Here is a 15,769-nt window from a genome sequence, read left to right as displayed (position 1 = left end):
AAAAGAGGAACAATAAAGAGAAGCAAAAAAAGAAAAGGAAAATTTTGTTCAATTTTAATTTCATTTAATTTGAATTTAATTGTATAATCTTCCTGTTTCTAAATACGTTTGGTGGCTAAAATATTATTTTATTATTTTCAATAAATCAGTTTCGTTCAATTGCACCAAATTACATTGCCTGTATTCACTGAGAAATGAAGGAAAAATATCCATCATCCAAATGGGCTGTACTTATGTTGAGCACTGTGTATGAGTGTTTCCCAGTGCTGGGTTGCAGCTGGCAAAGTTAAGATAACTTTTAGGCCTTAAGTCTTATATCTACTCAAATGTTGTGTTGTAGGTCTTAAATATTTTTAACAGATCTTAATTTTCCTGTTAATTAGCCTATTATTATTTTTTTATTGTAGATTGAAGTTATTGACAGCTGTTTTGTTCTATTATTGGTAAGGGTTATAGGGTTTGTGAATGGATATATTGGAAAATGAATAAAATTATTTTCAAGAACTTATTAAAAAACTATATTTTTGTAATAATAAATATATTAATTTTTTAAATAATTTTTTCATAGGGCAAGTGAAAATCTTTTCTAACTGGCATATTGGAGAAGTTCCTTAGCAGTTGGCTCTAAATTTTACTCTAAATTCATAATGGTCTTAAAATATCTTAAAAAGTCTTAAATTTAACTTCGTTAAACCTGCAGAAACTCTGAGCTGGAAGGGCATCCGCAGTGTTAAGCATATGCTGGATAAATTTGCGGTTCGTTCCTGATGAATAAAGGGATTAAGCAGATGGAAAATGAATGAATGTACCCAATCATGCTAATTGTTGCTATCAAATAAAAGTGAGTTTTCTGTCAGTTGTACCCCTGTTGAGCGGGTTTACACCTAAACTGGTTTAATTTGGAGCAGAAATGAGGAATGAGATGAGTTTATTATTGCTCCGTGCGAGGGTTTGCTTGATTGGCTCCAATTGGCGCCTCCGCTCATTCAAACTTCGCGCCTCGAGAAGTGACGGTTGACGTTCTTAAGTTTGGTTACGCAATCGTAAGGTTTGGTCGCTTTAATTCAGGATGTTTTCACCGAATAACTTCATTAATATTTAAGATACAAGTAACTTACAATGTTTGACATGACAGCCCAATCGCGCAGCACGTCAAAAATGGCTTTCAGAAGCATCTGCTTTCGTGTTCAGAAGTGTTTGGAACAGACATCAGAGGTGAGCGAAAGACCAAACTCCAAACTAGCCAACAAAAACACTCCTGTAATTTGTCTTAGTAATATGTTTAGTTATACCCTTAACATGGTAGCAACATTAAACATAACGTTAGACAAAAACTTCAACTTCAGAAACATTGAAAGTAAGCACTTTATAGGGCTTCGCCATGTAGGCATATGTCAAGAGTTTGTGAAGTTTAAGCAGGCATTTTCTGTGTGGGTTGTTCAAGTTAAATGTTCTTATCGTAGTTTAAAAGCCTGTACCCTGATTTCTTGTTTTATTTAAAAATGATTTTGAACAATATGTTCATGTTTCCACCAGGTGGCGCAAAAATCCCAACATTCTCTCTGAAAGCGCGCGCTCTAGTAATAAGAAAATGGCTCCTCTTTTTAAACTCAAATTCCCACAATCCAACACGACCACAATTTTCTCCATTTCGTTGTTGATAAAGAAACGCGAATAACCATTATATATTTCGCATTTGACAATATCCTTCAAGGGTAACGGCTTAATAAAGTTTACATAATTCATAGCAGGTATATAATCTAATCCTGAGTATTTTGTCAGTTTTTTTTCTCGAAGATATTATCTTAATTAGGCTAATATATAATGTTTAATGTCTTCATGTTGATATTAAATGCTGATCTTTTTATAATAATTTCTCTCTCTAGTCTCTAGTGTTGCTTCATTTAGACGCATGCGCACATTCTGCTATTTCTTTAAGCATATTTTATTTCATGACAGCCTCAGAAATAGATTCAGTCTGTCCAGATGTTTCGTTCACTTGCGGAATCAGAGCCAAAGGCAAAAATCTGTCGAGATTTTCTGTGCGAGTTCACTTCATTCATTCATTAGCTGTTGCGCCTCTGAAATACCAATGACAGGATGCCTCCTGTATTCTTTGCATTAACACTTTTGCACGTTACATTGCACGTTTAAAATAATTATTGCATTATACAGTTTAAATAAATCCACGACGGTGGCCTATTTATATCCCAAGGTTTATTATTTTCCCCATTTATAGAAATTCAATTAAAGCGGTCAGATTTAGTATTTAAATCAATATTTGAGAGTCACTGACATGCAAATATCAATCATAAAAATGCCTTTTTAATTCTGCCTTGCATTATATCATCGAAAATGCATTTATCCGTTAAAAATACCTAACCTAATTTCTGCATTTATTATATAACCTATTTTTCATGCAGAAGTGCTGTCTATACATTCGCCTTCGGAATAAATCTAAGAGAGGTGGACTCCGCTTATTTATTGATTTGTAGATTTATTCTTTTCTTGAAGGGAAAATATGCAGTTGTTTCATTTTCTTTCCATATGTCACTCACACAACCAAAAAACAATTGTACAATATAATTTCACGCGTTTCTTTATTCTTCAATATATTCATTTTCACGATATATGATAACGATTTGTGATATACATTCCATCTTTTAAACCACAATAACACAACACATACGGTTTTATAACATTTCCACAGCACCCATTGGATTGCACAAAATGAAAAAAAAATGTCTTATGCAAGTCCCTTTATTTGATTCAGACTTGATTTCGATCCAACGACGCAATAAATGAATCTCACTGAGGGGAACATGAACATGAATTATTACTTTTAATTACGACGTTTCATATCCGATAGACAACATAACGCTCAGAACTCTTCAAATTTAGCTATTTGAGTTGGTGGGTTGTTTTATTTTGTGTATGTTTTCCATGCTCAGGCATCATTTCTTCAGAATTTGTTCGTTTTCCTCTGTCTTCATCTTTCTTCAATTTCCAATATTCGATGTCTTTAGTAAAAATACGAGTCTCTTTGTATATTTTCTGGTGAATTGAACAATTGCAGTGAATAAAACCCTCCTTTTCTTCTGCTTCACCAGAATATCTCTAATACTGCATGGACATCATACGGTCAAAATGCATAGTTAAAGTACTTCTATTCACCGTCCATTATAGGCTGCCTTATTAGCTATTATCATCATCATCATCATAATCTCTCCATTTTGGTTATGCAAACTATAATAAATAATACTATATGTCCTCACTCATGCCGAATTGTCGGAAAAATCACTAAATTTGTTTGTGTGTTTATTGCCATGACTTCGGTCCCCGGTTTGAATTACATTAATATTCTTGCTTTTATTTATTTGTTCATTTTGATCCGTGTATTGCCGACAGGAGACGTGCACTCTCACAGCACTCCACGCGTGTTTATTAATTATTATTTTCCTTTTATATATGACAGATGAAATGACGTCTTCCTCGATTAAAATCTAAAATAAATTCTCGTGTAAACCATTGACTCGCTTCACAACAAAAATAAATGCTCTGATATCTATATGTAACGCGCATTTGTTGTCAAAGGCATCTCTCAGATGAACTGCAAAATTGGTTTATTGAAGGGGATAGTTCTTCCAAAAATGGAAATTATTTAATCATGTACTGGTTCCAAACCTTTAAGTGTTCATCTGAACACATAGAAGAAGATATTTTGAAGAATACTGGACACCTGCAACCATTGGCTTCCACTGTTTTTCCTACTAGAGAAGTAAATGACTACAGGCTCTCTTTAAAATATATAATTTTGTGTAAGAAACTCAAACTGGTTCGGGACCTCTTAAGGGAGAGTAAACTGAATAAATGTGCATTTTAGGCTGAACTATCCCCTTAAATTGTACACGTCAAGGTCAGATCTGCAGACAGTTTTATTGGATGAACCTGGGTTGAATGTTCTTTATTTTTTCTTCTTTATTTTTTGTTTTTTGTGTTTATTGTTTTATGTTTCGGGGGAAACTTATCGGTTTGGTTATCAATATGCGGGATGCGTTGTAGTATAACACCTAAACCACCAAAACTATCCAGCTAATCCGGCAGGTTGTATTTGTACGCTTCGATGAGGCCTTCGACGGAATGGATGAAGCCGGAAATGCTGCATATACCGCCGATCACGAATATGGCGACGTCGAAGAACACCTGATGCCACAGCAGCTTTCTCCACAGCAGCTTGAGATGGAAAAGGCTGGGCAGCAGAAAGCAGAGCCCCGCGCCCGTCAGGCTGCCCGTCAGGCCCATGAGAAGCGCGAAGTGCGGCACGTAAATGGCCATGAGCATCGTGAAAACCACCAGCGCGCAGCGGAGCGACAGACCCCAGGACTTGAGTCGGCCGTCTCCGCCGTAGCAGTCCGGGAAGAACGCGCGCCCTCCGTCCTGGAAGAAAGTCTTTTCGAGGACCTCCACCGCGGCGAAGAACGGCAGCGGGTACGACAGCAGCGCCTTCGACACCAGGAACAGGTTGACGACGGCGCGGATGCTGGACGGCAGGTTGTCCGTGATCACCTCCTTGGTTTCATCAGCCCACGTCAGGTAAGCCACCAGGGCGAACAGGCCCTTGAGGATGCAGGCCGCGATGTGCGTCCAGTTCATCATGCAGTGGAACTCGCTGGGCTTCTGCATGTTCCCCTCCAGTGAGGGCAGGAAGATCTGCGAGGTGTAGCTGAACACGATGATGCCGATGGAGATGGGGAACTTCTTGACGTCGATGTAGAACTTGACCTTGTCCCACGCCCAGTCTCGCGCCCTGGACAGGCAGTAGGCGATCACTAGGATGTTGATGATGAAGTGCGCTAGGGTGCAGAGCAAGCTAAACTTGGACACGGCTTTGAGGTTCTTGAGGAAGGCGCAAGGCAGGAGAGCGGCGGTGGCGATGATGGCCCAGGACCTCTGGGACACTGGGAGGGTGGGGAAGCTGTTGTACATCAGGTTCCCGCTGACCACGACGTACAAAATGCAGGTCATGACGAGCTCGATGATCTGTGCCACGTTGACGACGTGTCCTCCGAGCGCGGGGAAGCGCGGAGCGCAGCAGGCGTTGGCGATGTCCACGTACGAGTCTCTCACTCGCACCAACTGGCCGTCTTCGTTCTCTTCATAGAGGCAGGCGATGAGGATTTTGCCTGTGTAGCAGCACACGACGGCGGCGAATATAATGAGGAACAGTCCGAGATATCCACCGTGGAGAATGGCGTAGGGTAACCCGAGCACGAACATGCCCTGCGGGAGAGAAGCACAGCAAGCGCTTTACACCACAGACCGCTGCTTTTGTGCACATCATCACTCACAAGTGACCTAACATCGCTACACATCTATTCTCTGATCAAATGCCTGTAGTGTATGCTGCGTTTTTGGTGTAACCTTCTTTGTTCTCTGATCAAATGCATAAGTTATTTGGTGCGTAAAACGGTGCGTTTGTTTGTAGTAACCTTTAATATCTATTTTCTGATCAGATGCATAAGGTATTTGCTGCGTAAAATACTGGGTTTTTGGTGTAGCTTTTATCTATTCTCTGATCAAATGCACAGGGTATTTGGTGCGTAAAATTGTACGTTTTGGGATAGCCTTTTTTATTATCTATTCTCTGATCAAATGCATGAGTTATTTGGTGCGTAAAATAGTGCGTTTTTGGTGTAACCTTTAATATCTGTTATCTGATCAAATGCTTAAGGTATCGGTGCGTAAAATGTTACGTTTTTCGGGTTAACCTGGTTTATTATCTATTCTCTGATCAAATGCATATAGTGTTTGGTGCGTAAAATGGTGCGTTTTATGGTGTAACTGTCTTTGTCTATTCTCTATTCTCTAAACGCGCAAGTATTTGAAGCGTAAAATGGTGGGTTGTTTGGTGTAACCTATATTATCTATTCTCCAGTCAAATGCATATGGTACTTGGTGCGTAAAATGAAGCTTTTTTTGTGTAGGCTGCTTTATTGCAAATATAACTGTGGTAATAATGAACTTGTGTGGAGGGAATGCGCCCTGTGTTCACTGCAGGAATTCAGTGCCGAAATTCCATTTGCTGTGAGCAAAGTCACGCTCACCTCATTGTGTCGTCATCTGGATGAATCAAATAGGCAGGGAGTCACGTCACGGATGTCAGATTGGCTATTAAGAGGTTTAAGTGCGCATGATTAAACGTGTTTTTTAGTATTGTGAACACGTTTTTGCAATACTCGAGAACGTATTTTCCAAGTCGATGTGTACAATATTACAATTTTAAATGCGTTTAAATATTGTTTATGTTTTAATGTAAAAGAAGCATTACTCTCTCCAGTTTACGCACGTCGAAAATAGATGGAATTTCTCACGCAAACAACACGAATCTCCGTCTCTTGATACCTAATGTAGGTTTAATAGGTCGAATGAATGATATTTCATGAGCACTATTTTTTGAAGCTCAACTCGTTGATAAACCTGCCTTAACCTATGTTCCTCCTTCAAGTCCTTCACTATAACACGACATCAGCACAAGAAAAACCTACGCCATTTAAAAGCACAGCTCATCTTTAATAAAACAGACTGTTCACATTCATACCGCAACTCGCTTTTACGCATTTCCACACAACTTTAGGACATGAATTTGTTCACAGCTATGCATCGCCATGACGCGTGACGCCTGACGATGCGCCTTTACCTGGATCGCGTTGGTCACGTTCCAGCCCGCTTCCCAAGCAGTGATTCTGGGCTTGTCCGGGTTGCCAATTTCGGAGCAAAGTCCCCCGTCTTTGGATGCTGAGGGCGGTGGACCCGTTCCATCCCTCTGGTAATGGCTGTCCCCTTCGGCCATCCCATCTTCCCCCATTTCCCCGCCGCCCTCTCCCCCCATCTCATCGTTTTTTAGGATGTCCATTTGAAGCCCCTGCCTGTGGTCATAGTCCAGATCATCGCAGGCGGCGAAACCCAAAGCCTCCTCATCGGTGGCGGCCTGGAAGCCCAGTCTGGCGAACATCCCGCTCACCTTCGCCTGCGACTTATTGGTGACGGTAGTGGCCGCGTTGGACAGCTTATTCGAGATCTTGCTTCTTATTAACGTAGCCATGATTGTTCTGCTAAACGAGACAGGTGTCTAGATACCTCAGCGAATGTTTTTTTCCTCTAGATATTTCAGATTTAGTGCGTGACCGGAGCTCTTTGTCTGCGCGAGAAGAGAACGGACTCTCGTGGTGACGCGTATTCGTTATCTCCGGTTCTGACTGAAATCACGCCTGCTGTTTTGGCTAATTCCGTGGTTCATGTCACTTTCAGACGTAGATGATGCCTGGCGCCCGCATCCTGTTGGCCCGCTCCTCTCTCACTCTATTCTGGCCGAACTCTTGACGCGCGTTTCGGGCGAGAGCAAGTTTATGGTCCGGTGCGTAAAGGAGAATGCTCGCAGCTTTACGCGGGCTTTCCGTCCTCTGTATCCGTGGCACAGCTTCGACTCCTGTGTTTCAGTGGCCGTCGCTGATGCCAATGCGGTACACGGGAGCTCGGGGGTGTTGAGAGGGAGGCACGTGTCACCGTCAGCCTGCCAATGCTAGTCTCGCGTCTCCGGCTCCCAATGCGCGCGCTACTCCGCACCGACGGGAGGAAAAAAACGGGGTAAAGATTTGCTGCATTTCTAGGGGAGGTGCTTGCAGGACCCCATCCTTCCTCTCCAATCTCATTATGCCCACTATACTTGGTCACAACACCCAATGGCATCCGGGGTCTCATAGTGTTGCATAACTTTACGTATATATAAACCGTCTCCAGCATCAGAGTAGATCTCACATGGACACAAAAAGTGTTCTTGAACTGTTCTTGTGTTTTTTTTCCTTCCTTTCTTTTCCCAGCTTGAACTCTCCATTTTTATGGCTTCACGTGAATGTTTAGGATCAGTTTTTACTCTCTTTTTTTCAAGAAGAGGAGACGTGCCACCCTCGACGACGCTTGTAGAGTTGATGTCGGAATACTCGCAGCTTGAACGGATTTAAAACCTACTTTTATTCGACAAGGAAATGAGCAAGAAACATGTCGCAGATTTGATAGATATAGAGATTTTTTGATGGCTAAGTACCAAGTTATGTTAAGCGATGTGTTGGTTTTATTTAGAAAAATAGCACGCGTATTTCTCTTGGATTATTTGTCACGGGGCAGTGCGCTGGGCTGTTTGCCTTAATGAGTTTCTGCATCATGTTTTGGGACACTGTTTTTATAAAAACGTTAAAAAAGTTAATAGTCTATTTAAACTAATTATAATTTTGATCTCTTATGGATTTTTCGTTTATTAGCATTTTTGTCGTTTTATAATCATCATATCCAAGTGGACTTTTCTAAGTTTTGTTCTTAGCATTTATTTGTGGCTTGCTGCAAACAACTGGATGCTTTTATAAAATATAATACAAGCTCAATATTCTCTTATTCGTTTGCATAAAATATTTGGAAATATTTAATAGCCTATTCAGTTTTTTATATAATCACAATATGATCACGTATTAATATTATTCTCAAAAGAGCTGAAGAGACTGACTAATCGTTTATCTAAAGCAAAAAGCGACACCCGGTCTTTAAAGAAATAAACCTTAAATGAAATCCTAAATTAATCCACTATTTTTAGATAATCGTCGGGATGGTTGCGAACATATTTGGTGTCATTAGGAGCTCAAATGTTAACGAATAATTAGAAATGACCCGCTTTATTTTATCCACTATTGAATAGTACTTAGATTGAAAAACAAATGCTACACACTTACAAAAACAACAACACATTGAACATATGTAAAAATATACTGACATGATAAATATTCTAACTATTAAAATTGCGTCACAATTTAGGATGTTAGCTGTAAATTAGGGCAATGCTGAGAAAATTGGTTTGTCTAATAGATTGAATCTGATGTATCATTTAATTTAATTTCATTAGTTTTCCACAGACAAGATTTAATTTTCATAAAAATAAACAAATCTGTGTTTTCCACTGATCCTCGTTTAGTGTCACGGAGTTATTCTGCTGTTTGCACGCGATATAAACAGAAGCGTTGCTGTATTGTCCGTATCTAATCTTTTGAATCAGCAATGGTGTTTTCCCCGGAGGTCTCCCTGGTCCCGCAGGCTGTGCTCGGCCTCTCGGCCTGTGTTTCCCGGTGGGAGTGGAACGGGTTAATCGGAGCGCCGTTATCAGCCGCGCGCAGAGCTCGAGCTCCGGGATTTACAGCCGCAGAAACACAATCGTCTGAAGAACGGCGCATGCGCACACGGGCGATTGTCAGCGCTTTTACACAGAATTCAGCTCAGATACCAAGCACATTAGAAGGAAAAAAAACCTGATTACAATGTGAATGCAGATTAAACAATGCAGTTTAGATTTCTTTATAGGTAAACAGGCACGACTTATGTTATCATGGACGTTTTAATATTTTGCATTAATGTTATAATATATTATAATACATAAATGCTAATATAATATAACATAATCAGAGTTATTCAGCATTATTCCTGTAAAGTAAAATATTAAATTATGAGCCTAACATTAAATGTAATTAAATACATGATTTTTGTCAAAAGGTGGATGTGGTAATAAATGTAATGCAGTTGGCCACCTTGAATTCCCTATGCAGGAGCAACCCTAAAATAATATATTATCATATAATAAATAGATTACAAATTAGGATATTTTCCTGGTAAAATATAGGTTTAAGTGAAAAAAAAACATATTGATCTACCCTATTCAAAAATTAATCAGATATAATATTCTGGCTTTCTGAGCATTATGTGAAGACTATAAAGCCATTTAAAACATTATGTTCTATCCACTTTTCTCAAAGATAGTGTGTTTTAATCGTATTCAATGTGTTTGTGTATATTGGGTGTGCAAGTCTGCCTCCTGTCTCATAGCGTGAAAAACATCTCATTGATTTTCTCACCTCTACAATCCATAATCTTGCCATTATTCCCATTCTGTTTGCTTCTTTCACCATGGCTGGATTATCTGCATTTTACCAGAGCAACTATATTAACAAATGTGTCATTCTTATTCATAATGTGAATAAATCTGTGGTCCATCACTTCTCATTTAGTTAAAATGCATTTACATGCGTTATTACTTGGTTTTTGTCTTGTTTATAGTCCAAATATCTAACAGTTCTCAAATCAAGAAACATTTTCTAGACAGCACCAAAACAAAGTCTTGTTAGAAATAATGAGTGAAAATTAAGTGAGTTTTTCCTGAAAACAAGCAAAATAATCTAACAATGAGTTAAATGATGTTGTTTTTATTTTGAGGTGAGATCATTTCACTTTCCCTATTGGCAGAGTATTTGACTTGGTTTAATACAAAACTCACTTAATTTTCAACATATTATTTCTGATATTATTTCCGTATTTTGTCTAGAAAATGCTTCTTGATTTAAGAATTTGTAGATATTCAGAAACAAGACAAAAACTCTGAGCAAGTAAAGAATTTGTTTGCAGTGTATTACTCCTCATAAAATTCATAGAGGGCATTAGGAGGTCATTGTGTGTCTCCCAGGAGTCCATTCTTCACATAATCCTCAATCTGTCCCCAGAGAGGCTGATTCAGGATCAGTCAGGTGTGTTTTGTCGCTCTGTCCATATGTGATTCAGTGTTATCTTCATGTCCAGCTCTTGTAGAAAAAACTGCATTGCCTTTTTAGATGCTTTTCACAAGATGGTGCTGATACATTTAACAGCATCTTAAAAATAAATAAATAAATTATATATATATATATAATTCTGTATACACCATTACACTCTCTAGGTCAACAATGACCTGCCTTCACTAAAGCTATAAAATAAAGCAGATCAATTTAATTTCAATCCTCAAATCTATTTTGCATGAAGAAACAAGCTGACCTTCATCACATACACACTCTGTGAATGTTTCCTTCATCAGTGTGCAGAATTTCAGCAGTGTTCACTCAGTGGATAACACTCACTTCTTACTACAGTAGTAGGGGAAATTTTATAGTTATACAAGTCCCTGCAGACGTGTAAACAGTGTTTAGCAAGACTGTATTTATAAGAGATAATGCAGCATATTATTATTATTAATGTGTGTGTGTGTGTGTAAGAGTGGTTTTAGTGGTGTAAATATGGTTTTATATGCAAAATTGAACCAAAGGACAACCATTGCACCCTAAATGTGTTCAGCCTTTATCAAAATATGAAAATGGATTTTTTTTTAAATATTGGCAAAATAACCCTCCAATGGGGTAAAATGATAATTATTATTATTTTGCTTACCTCCTTGTCAGATTATTTCGCTTGTTTTAAGAAAATCTCACTTCACTTTGACTAATTTTTCTTCTGAAAATGAGACTATATTTGTGCTTGTATAGAAAATGCTTAATGATTTTAGAGATTTTAAATGTTTGGACTAGAATCAAGACAAATCTCGAGTAAGAAAAGTATTTTTTTGCAGTGTAAGTTTAACAACGATGATGATTTCTGCTGCTGAGAGACCTGGAAGGGTCCATTCTCTCGCTCTCTCTATCCGTGTGTGTGTGTGTGTGTGTGTGTGGGTGTGTGTTTTTGTGTAGTCACGGTAGATCCTCCAAACAATAGGATTTCGTCAGACCCACATCCCTCTCTCCGTCTCCGCTTCATTCGCTCTGTCTTTTTTCTCATTACACACTTCAGTGAGCCGGTCTGAGCCATTCCCTCTTCTTTTACTATATAGAGACAGATCATTAATTAGCTTCACACTGAAAACTGTGATGCTGCACAGAAGCGACACACGTAATGAGGCTTATCCGATAAAACGCACATCTAATGCAAAGTCTTGTGAAGAAATGGACTTTTGAGGACCTGGATTTTGGATTTACTTCTAAAAAATTGAAAAGAAAAAATCGTCTTGGATTTAAAATTGACAGGGGAGCTAATATGCAAAGATGGTGCAGATGAATGATTTGTATTTGTTATAATCAGTCTTGATAAAAACAGTTTGCAGAAACAGTTTGATTAACATTCACCTTTTGTATGTGTCATGAGATGGGCTAGTGCCTATCTCTCCATCTCATTAGCATAAACAGCAGCCTTGAGTGAGAAGCAGTCGTCTGTCCATTAGCCATCAGAGTGTTTGAGATGCTGAAGATGTCAGCATAGACTAAGAGGATTATAGATGTGGAGTTGTAGATGAAGCACACTGTAGTATCGCCGCCTTCTGACACACTTCTGCACATTTTCCCACAGATAACATTAGTCTTGTTTTGGATCTGCCAATATGCTGATGCGCAGGTTTTTATAGCCCTGCCCCTTTTTGTAAAGAGAACAATCTCATTTGCATTTAAAGCAATAGTCACCAAAACACCATGACTAATCAAAGCCTAAAAGGGGCAGTTTCTAAATGTTTTAAAGTATTTTAACCTGAAACGTTTTATAATGGACTTTTTACAATAAACACATTTATAACACAACTGTGTTCAAAGCTGAATACACGAGTCAAGCTGCAGTGCTTTGTGCATTGTCCTCTATCTTCATGTGACATTATTTACATCAGATTCATGCACAACATTTCATTGAAACATTTTTGTTTCAGTTGTCTTTTATGTGGCTCAACAATTAAACAAACAAATGAACAAAAGGTTAGGTTAAATTAGAAATGACGAACTCTGTTAAAGGCATCTGCCCCAACATTCCCATCATTCTAAATCTTTTTTCACATTGCATGGCAGGCCAAATAAAAAAAGGTTACCATGGGCCAATTTTGGCCTGCGGGCCCTACTTTGGGCATCTCTGTTTTAAAGAAAATAATTTTTTATGTTATATTTACATTATATTTTTTTACTTTACTATAAGATGCTTCTTAATTAAAGAATTTTTAGGTATTTAGATTATAAATAAGAAAGAAAAACATTTGTTGTGGTGTATCTAAAAAAAACAAGAGTCTGTTTTGCACTTCATTCTAAATGACAGTAAAAAAGCAATTGCAGCGTTATGTATGTGACATTTGCAGTAAAAACTGAAAATAGATGTTAACTTTACATTGAAACCTTTTTTTAAAATATTTTTTGAAACCAATAACCACGGAGTTATGGGATTAGGCTTGGGCCGATATAAGATTCAGACGATATGATAACCATGGATAAAAAGATCACATATTCACGGTATCGTGATTACTTCTCTAAAATAAGTTACTTTTAAATGTCTGCACTGTAAAAAAATAATCCGCAATTTTTGCGTTTTATTTCCAGCAGCTGGGGTGCCGGAAAAAACCCTAAAATAACGGCCGTTAAATTTCAGAAATTTCCTTAAATGTAAATTTCTGGTAAATTTCTGTAATTTAATATCCGTTATTTTACGATAAATTTCTGTTATCCAACGGCCGTTATTTTACTTTTCTTTTTGGCACCCCAGCTGCCGGAGATAAACCGTAAAAGTAAAAAAAAATTTTACTTAATATTTTATTTAAAGAAACATTTAAAATAATTTGGACCAGTAGCTTTTGATGTAGATGTTCATTTTCTGCTGGAGATGTTGCCATAAAAAACTAAATGAAATAGTTGTGAAAAACATGTAACCCCCCCCCAAAAAAAAAGCAAAAAAAAAAAAAAACTACACATAACTTAGAAACAGTATAACAGAAAACTTTGGCGGTTTTAAAACCATTAGTTTTCCAAACCCTGGTCCCATGCCTTTATGGGATCATAAGATATCAATCTGTAAACATATTTTTATATTTTAAATGAGCAAAATAAACATGCTTTTTATGGATATGACCAATATTACCAGGTTACAGTTTACAACATGTTTTCTAGAAATTCTCTGAATTAAACCTGTACAAGCTGCACAGTGGCGCAGTGAGTAACATGGTCTCCTCACAGCAAGAAGGTCGCTGGTTTGAGTCTCGGCTGCATCAGTTGGCGTATCTGTGCATGTTTCCACCACACTCTCAGAAATAAAGGTGTACGCGAGCTGTCACTGCGGTGGTACCTTTTCAAAAGGTACACATTTGTACTTAAAGGGTCCATATTGGTACCTCAGAATATATTAGCACTTAATTTAAGAGGAACACTTTTGTACTTTTTTTTAGGTACTAATATGTGCCCTTGAAGTATTAATATGGACCTTTTAGGTAGAAATTTGTAACTTTTTGAAAAGGCACCACCCCAGTGACAGCTCACGTATACCTTTATTTCTGAGAGTGCACAGTACAAACACATGCGCTATAGGGGAATTGATGAACTAAATGGCCGTAGTGTATGAGTGTGTGATTGAGTGTGTTTCCCAGTACTGAGCAGTTGAGGTTGTGGGTTGGAAGGGCATCCGCTGTGTAAAACGTATGCTGGAATAGTTGGTGGTTCATTCCTCTGTGGTGACCCCTCATGAATTAAGGGACTAAGCCGAAGAGAAAATGAATGAATGAATGAATAAATGAATGAATGAATAAATAAACTGCACAACCCACCAGAAAATGCTGATAAAAAGGATGAGAGTCGGCTCATTATAGAACAAAAATGATTGATTTGATTTGACTTTTGAAGCTTCATCATGGATGAGACGCCTCTCCATTATGGACATGACAGATGTGAAATGGGCACTTGTGCGATTTTGGTAAATCAAATATAACTGTTTGAAAACATTGGCTGAGACATTTTACAGTATTTTTACACTGAAAAAAAAGATTCAAAGATAATTCATTGGATTTACTGAATTTTTTTAAAAGTAGTTGTATACCATTTATTTGGGCTGAATATATATAAACAAATGAAGTTGAACATTACTAATTTTACTTTGTTTGTTTAAATTCATCACATATAAATTGTTTGGAACAATTGTGCAGACATCATTTTTTCAGTGTGGTAACACTAAATGCATAGAAATGCTTTTGCTATTTTGGTGAAAACGTATTTTTTTCATAGCAAGGTTAATTCTCTGAATGTTTCATATGTTCGCCTCGCATCTGAAACCAACAGCCGACCCCACTGGCAGCCTCTTCTGCGGCTCGGTGAGGCAGAAAATAACACATAACACACTTCAATTAGAGAGCCAAACTGAAAAGACACGTGGGTCTCCGGGGGCCGCGGCGCAGTCAAATTAGCCAATCGCGCGAATTGGCCCCTCTCCGAATCCATTACTATTAGCATCACAATCCCAAGTACATTATTGTGCTGATTAGCCTTTATCAGAACAAATGTGTGCTGCTTTTATAAGTGGAGTCACTAGTAGATGCAGGAATACTTTTAACATGTACGTTCACCATGTTTATTATTACACAGATATTTGTTTATTTTAGATTTAAACAAAACAAATAGCTTGAGTTGCAAAAATGATAAATAATTCAAGGAGACTAGTTAAATACCAGAGACATATTTCTGATTTTTTATTGATTTTAATAAGGATTTACAATTAAAACAGTCTAACTCAAAGTCTATAATGATTACTATTTTACTTTATGGGCGTCACGGTGGCACAGTGGGAAGCACGATCACCTCACAGCTAGAAGTCGCTTGTTTGAGCCTCGGCTGATTCAGTTGGCATTTCTGTGTGGAGTTTGCATGGTCTCACTGTTATGCCTTGGGTTTCCTCCAGGTGCTTTGGTTTTCCCCACAAGTCCAAACACATGTGTGGCGACCCCTAATTAATAAAGGGCCTAAGCTGAAACGACTCTTTTATATAAATAAATACATTTTTATTTATTTTAATGTATTAATTATTTTACTTCTAATACTGTTACTATATTATTATTATTTGCTATTTGAAAAGAGAATACACTATTTATTTATCT

The 15,769-nt window shown here is 38.0% G+C and overlaps 1 protein-coding gene and 1 long non-coding RNA gene across 8 annotated transcripts in view; one reads left to right on the top strand and one right to left on the bottom strand.

The window, feature by feature from the left end:
- The first annotated feature begins 984 nt into the window (after positions 1–984).
- Positions 985–15,769, top strand: part of LOC141386393 (uncharacterized) — a 74,497-nt gene continuing 59,712 nt past the window's right edge. For 3 of the 7 annotated variants that reach the window (XR_012408335.1, XR_012408332.1, XR_012408336.1), the window contains exon 1: positions 996–1,215. This is a non-coding gene — a long non-coding RNA (uncharacterized lncRNA). Of the gene's footprint in view, positions 1,216–15,769 lie in introns of all 7 variants that reach the window. The other 4 variants (XR_012408331.1, XR_012408333.1, XR_012408334.1 and 1 more) reach the window with 3 other exon arrangements.
- Positions 2,584–7,502, bottom strand: slc32a1 (solute carrier family 32 member 1). Its single transcript, NM_001080701.1, is given in 2 exon segments — positions 2,584–5,280; positions 6,698–7,502. Coding segments are annotated over 2 exon segments (1,593 nt in total). The 5' UTR covers positions 7,103–7,502; the 3' UTR covers positions 2,584–4,092.

Source organism: Danio rerio, chromosome 6, assembly GCF_049306965.1.
Source record: "Danio rerio strain Tuebingen ecotype United States chromosome 6, GRCz12tu, whole genome shotgun sequence".
Classification (NCBI taxonomy): domain Eukaryota; kingdom Metazoa; phylum Chordata; class Actinopteri; order Cypriniformes; family Danionidae; genus Danio; species Danio rerio.
The sequence above is the reverse complement of the archived record's forward strand: the minus strand, read 5'-3'. Positions and strand labels throughout refer to the sequence as shown.